The sequence below is a fragment of the Micropterus dolomieu genome, unplaced genomic scaffold (genome assembly GCF_021292245.1).
Source record: "Micropterus dolomieu isolate WLL.071019.BEF.003 ecotype Adirondacks unplaced genomic scaffold, ASM2129224v1 contig_11274, whole genome shotgun sequence".
NCBI lineage: Eukaryota > Metazoa > Chordata > Actinopteri > Centrarchiformes > Centrarchidae > Micropterus > Micropterus dolomieu.
Window position 1 is genome coordinate 4212 of NW_025740260.1, and position 5928 is coordinate 10139.

At 38.3% G+C, this 5928-nt stretch overlaps 1 protein-coding gene across 2 annotated transcripts; it reads right to left on the bottom strand.

The window, feature by feature from the left end:
• Nucleotides 1–845: 845 nt before the first annotated feature.
• Nucleotides 846–5528, bottom strand: LOC123965780 (zinc finger protein 239-like). 2 transcript variants are annotated; one of them, XM_046042131.1, is made up of 3 exons: nucleotides 5478–5528; nucleotides 2977–4100; nucleotides 846–1405 (listed from the first exon to the last, which is right to left on the bottom strand). In XM_046042131.1, the coding sequence occupies exons 1-2, from the start codon at nucleotides 5484–5486 to the stop codon at nucleotides 2991–2993; spliced, it is 1119 nt and encodes a 372-aa protein (XP_045898087.1). In that variant the 5' UTR covers nucleotides 5487–5528; the 3' UTR covers nucleotides 846–1405; nucleotides 2977–2990. The 2 variants fall into 2 exon arrangements, with proteins under 2 accessions (XP_045898087.1, XP_045898086.1); XM_046042130.1 differs by having other exon boundaries at nucleotides 846–1758.
• Nucleotides 5529–5928: the final 400 nt, after the last annotated feature.

A 5928-nucleotide genomic window follows, 5' to 3' on the forward strand; every position in this document is an offset into this window, starting at 1 on the left:
TAAATGTTGTCGTGTATGGGTAATATTTGTATGTGAATGGAACTTTTGAATATATATTTTCATTGATTATAGATTTATTATCTCTGTAGACTTATTTTGTAGTGATTTACTTAAATATGGTAGTACGGGTATAAAAAGGTAACAAAGGTAGGAGGTAAGAAGTTTTACTTCTTCCTACCTTCCTTGTGTAAATAGAGGTTTTTAAGTACTGGAAAGTATGGAGTTGTACTTTGTTGTTCATTTGTTTTTTGTTTCGTTGATTATATTTTTAATTTTACTTACATGTTCAAAATAACGATATCAATCCTCCTGTGTATGTTCTATTATTCTGTCATTTAACGTAGGTTATTTAGTTTTGGATGAAGATTTTCAATCCAATAAAAACAACAGTTGTATTGTCTATCAGACAAGAGCAATTTTTTTTATGAAGCACAATACTGACCAACTTTGGGATGTTTTGTTAACCTGTGAATGTGTATATGAAATGTTAGTGTAGTTTCAGATTTGGATAAATATGGACGTCCATTTGGGCCGAAAAATGAGACAAAAAACTACAAACTGAACTCTTGACCGACAGACCTGATTTAGTCCAAAATAGAAGACACATTCTGCAGAACGTCGACACTTAGTATACATTTAGGTGAAGATGTACTTAAATGTATAATATATACCAAATACGTATCCCAAAATATTTTAATATGGTTTAAACAGATGGAACTAGGTCCCAGCATGCAACACACACACGAAAAATGCAGCGTAGACAAATTGCTTAATCTCTCCAATAATGACATCAGAACCCCCAAAATCCGTAGAAATTAAGAAACAACAAAAGTTACAACAAACAGCTGTCTTTGTGATCTTTATTAAAAGTAAGAATTACAGAGTGGTTCAGCTGAAGGGCAGAGCTCATACACCAGAGGGCTGTTAGAGAGTCTGACCCAGAGAAACAGAGAAGACATTTAATGCTAGAGAATAATTGTGGAGTCCAACAGAAAAGCCTTTCTCAGCCTTGAGCCACAGTGGAAACTCCTTTCTCACAGGAAAGCATGAAACAAAACAATCTCACAGAAGGTCATTATATCAAAACACTGGTACACTTAGTGGGAATTATAACACCACATAAGATGAGCAAAGAACATAAAGTAATGACATATAGAGGATTATGAAAAATACAGACAGGTAAAATCTATTTGTTTCTATTACAGTTCCCCCTTCGGCCGTCCCATGGTCACATTAAGTTTAGCTTCAGTCTGCTTCAAAGAAGAGCTTCTTGAAGAATCAAAGACAATCTTTTATTTAAGATTAAACATTTCAAACTTGAGCCGACATGTCTTCACCTCAGCTGGAGCCAACTCGAGTGAATCTGTGTCTCTTTGCATCGACTAAATTTGGATTTGCTTTCAGTCTGAACAAAAACACATTCAGTAATACAAAATAAAAACAGTGAATATAGATGTAAAATACAGATTATCTAACGTAAACATGTTTAACTACAGCTCAGTAACAAGAATATATGTATGAAGCACACAGAAACAATATTTCATCAAGTGTGGAGGTTCATTCTTGACCTTGGGGGACAAATCTGTAATAAATGAGTCTGAACTCAAGCCTCACACACCACCTCTTTGTTGGAGCTTTTGACCACATCCCATGGCCTTCTTAAAGAGTCACTAAACCCCCAAACCTCTTATTTCAGCCAATGTGTATGGGTATTTAGTAGTGTTGATGATGGATTCAGGTCCAAATCTTTTCACTTTCCTGTAAACCAGGGGTTTTCTAAGTGTGAGGTAGGCCTCCAAACAGTTTCAGGGGAGGCTCAGTGAATGAAAGTGAAACAATATTACATTACTTAATGCATTAGTTATCAATCACATAACAGATTACATAGTATAGCCAACATGTGTGAGTTCAGATCCAGTAGTATTTGGGAATTGTTCCCCCTCCCCATCAGTGTCAGAAACGAATAAATGCCTTAGGACAGACCTTTCTTGGTGTATCCAGAAGTTACAGACCCCTCCAAAAGTATTGGAACGGTAAGGCAAATTCCTTTGTTTTTGTTGTTCACTGAAGACGTTTGGGTTTAAGATCAAAGATGAGTGTGAGACAAGAGTTCAGAATTTCAGCTTTTATTTCCTGGTATTCACTAGATGTTTTAAACAACTTGGGACATACCGCCATTTGTATTGGATCACAGCATTCTTAGGGGAGTAAAAGTATTGGAGTAAATAACATTTAATATTTGGGTGAATAACCCTTGCTTGCAATAACTGCCTCAAGCCTGCGACCCATCAACATCACCAAACTGTTGCATTCTTAATTTGTGATGCTATTTCAGGCTTTTACCGCAGCTTCTTTCAGTGGTTTCGGGGTGTTTCTCCCGTCAGTCTCCTCTTAAGGAGGTGAAATGCAGCTCTATTTGGTTAAGGTCAGGGGATTGACTTGGCCAGTCTAAAACCTTCCACTTTTACCCCTGATGAAGTCCTTTGTTTTGTTAGTGTGCTCTAGATGTAAATACCAGGAAATAAAAGCTAAAACTCTGAACTTGTCTCATACTCATCTTTTGATCTTAAACCCAAATGTCTTCAGGGAACAACAAAAACAAAGGAATTTGCCTTACTGTTCCAATACTTTTGGAGGGGACATGTCAAACAGCGATATTAGGCTATGTTGGCTCAAATGTTCAGTATCTATGGGATCAAATAATATAAACATCATCCCACTGGCATCCAGGAGTTGAGTGAAACTTACCAAGTGTACTAAAGATTCACTCTCTTCTGGGATTCCCACGCTTTGTCTGAGGGGAGGTCCGCAGTCTCAGACTTTGAAAACCCCTACTGTACACTCTGAATTCTACACGCAGTGCTAGAAAAATGCAGTGACTGCCCTCTACTGGCTGAAACCTGCCTACAACAGTTTAATTTTTCTGTCATCGCATGACATTAGTCCAGCACAGTCACATGATAACAGGTAGCTCACCTCTGTGGAAGATGTCACTCTGATACTTTGTGAATGGATTTGTGTCTTCTAAGGTTTCTCCTGTCTGCATAAGATTTCCCACATTGGCCACAGCTGTACGGTTTCTCTCCAGTGTGAACACGTTGGTGGATCTTCAGGGAATCTAATCTAGTGAAAAATTTTCCACACTGGTCACAGCTGTACGGTTTCTCTCCAGTGTGAACACGTTGGTGAGTTTTTAGGTTACCTGATCTACTAAAAGATTTTCCACACTGGCCACACCAGTACGGTTTCTCTCCAGTGTGAACTCGTTGGTGGATTTTCAGAGAACCGGATTTCTTGAAAAATTTTCCACACTGGTCACACCAGTACGGTTTCTCTCCAGTGTGAACACGTTGGTGGATTTTTAGGTAATCTGATGTCTTGAAAAATTTTCCACACTGGTCACACCAGTACGGTTTCTCTCCAGTGTGAAAACGTTGGTGGATTTTCAGGCAACCTAATCTACTAAAAGTTTTTCCACACTGGTCACACCAGTACGGTTTCTCTCCAGTGTGAACACGGTGGTGGATTTTTAGGGCACCTGATTGAGAGAAAGTTTTCTCACACTGGTCGCAGCTGTACAGTTTCTCTCCAGTGTGAACACGTTGGTGGGTTTTTAGGTGACCTGATCTACTGAAAGATTTTCCACACTGGTCACACCAGTACGGTTTCTCTCCAGTGTGAACACGTTGGTGGGTTTTTAGGTGACCTGATTTACTGAAAGTTTTCCCACACTGTTCACACCAGTACGGTTTCTCTCCAGTGTGAACACGTTGGTGCATTTTTAGGGTACTTAATCTACTAAAAGATTTTCCACACTGGTCACACCAGTACGGTTTCTCTCCAGTGTGAACACGTTGGTGCATTTTTAGGTAATCTGATGTATTGAAAGCTTTGCCACACTGTTCACAACAGTGAGGTTTCTCTCCAGTGTGGAGACGTCTGTGGATTGTTACTTCACGTGATGTGCTGAAAGCTTTGCCACACTGTTCACAGCTGTACAGTTTCTCTCCAGTGTAAACACTCTGATGAATCTTCAAATATCCAGATGTGAAGGATTTGTCAGAGTGTTGACGTTTGAGTCCATCTCTTCTTCTCCTTTTCTATATCAACAGAGAGAAATACAGTAAGTGAGATAGTGGAGTCACCTATATAAAACCATAAATGACATTGGAGCACATCTAATACTAACCTATTCTACCACACAGTGAATAAATATATATATATATATATCACGTTTGATCTAAAGAACGATCAGGAATTAAGGTAAAACTAAAAATTTACATTCGACATCCTGTCGAAAGTGTGTAAATGCAGACAGCTGGAATTATTTTGAAAGCATTGCAGGAAAGGCCCAAAAGAGATTAACTGTCTGGAAATTGGCAGAGTTGGAAAAGTAAATTAGGAAAATAAATCTCCTTAAAGACCACACTTTTCTGTGGCTGAAAGTACGCAGAAGTAGTCAACAAGAAACAACAGAAGAATAAATCACATTGGATTTGTAAGGATAATAATGCTGTAATACTGAATAGGCTATATAAAGTTAAAAGATACTTAAAATAGGTCCATGAAAAGGAAAAGTTATAATGATGTAATTCAGTTTAAAATGTGATCTGCAATTTCTTTATTAAACAGGAGTAAATTAAAATGACCAATAATCTGCAGATCAGTAATCCATTGCTTTTTAGGTAAAAGGAGGATAAAAAGACCATCTGTGTTTAAAATGCCATCTTATTTACCTTCTATATAATTTTGAGGAAATGCACCTTAAAACTCCAATTTGCAGTGTTTGCTTTTCGTTTTTTAACAAGTTTCACTTTTTTCACATACGTTTAAAATACCAGTTTGCGAAAAGGCAAGATCCTCTCTTTTTTAATGCAACACTACTACTGAAGTTAAATTGTTATCTTCTAACTTCTGAATTAATGATAAATGTATAATAACAGTATTTAGCTTGTTGTGCCATTTAAGTACTTTGTAAGGGTACATATTTTTATTTTATTATTTAACTAATCTGTTGTACCATTTCTGTTGCCAATGCCAATTTGAGATGGTGTGAAGGTATTTTGATATTTTTGGTAACTTTAAAAGGTTAAACTCCTCATCAAATTTGGAGCAAAATGCAAATGAGTACTTATCCTAGTATATTGCACGCCATACATAGCATGCCATACATAGAGGCTAACGCGGGATGTCAAACTAACCATTTTTATCCACACCAAAACACACAAACACCAAGCATCTAAATGAGCTTATATCACAACATAAAATCAGTGTAATCATTGTACATCATTGCTATCTTTATTGCCTTCCAGAAATCTCACCCTACACTTCCGTCCGACCACTCTAAAGAAAGCTCATCTCCAGCTCTGATTAACTGTGTAACTCATCACTCAAACCACTAAAGTCACAGACCTATTAGCCGGATAAAAATAACAAAACGCACCACTATACATATACAGTTCCAACCGCTGACTTACTTTTGCCATTTTCGCTATTTTCAGTCCAAAAACACCTGCAGGAAGTGATAGGAGGAGAGAGGAGAGGGACGAGAAAGCACAAGACTACCGGAAAGGGGAGAAGTTGTGTTAGTAACATGCAATAATGGGATGAGGTTGCATACAGAGGGAGAGAAAGTAGAGGAGAGAGGAGCTCAGTGCATCATGGGAAATCCCCCGGCAGTCTAGGCCTATAGCAGCATAACTAAGGGATGGTTCAGGACTCACCTGAGCCAGCCCTAACTATAAGCTTTATCAAAGAGGAAAGTCTTAAGCCTACTCTTAAATGTGGAGATGGTGTCTGCCTCCTGAACCCAAACTGGAACCTGGTTCCACAGGAGAGGAGCTTGATAGCTGAACGCTCTGGCTCCTAGTCTACTTTTGGAGACTCTAGGAACCACAGGTGCATTCTGGGAGCGCAGTGCTCTGGTGG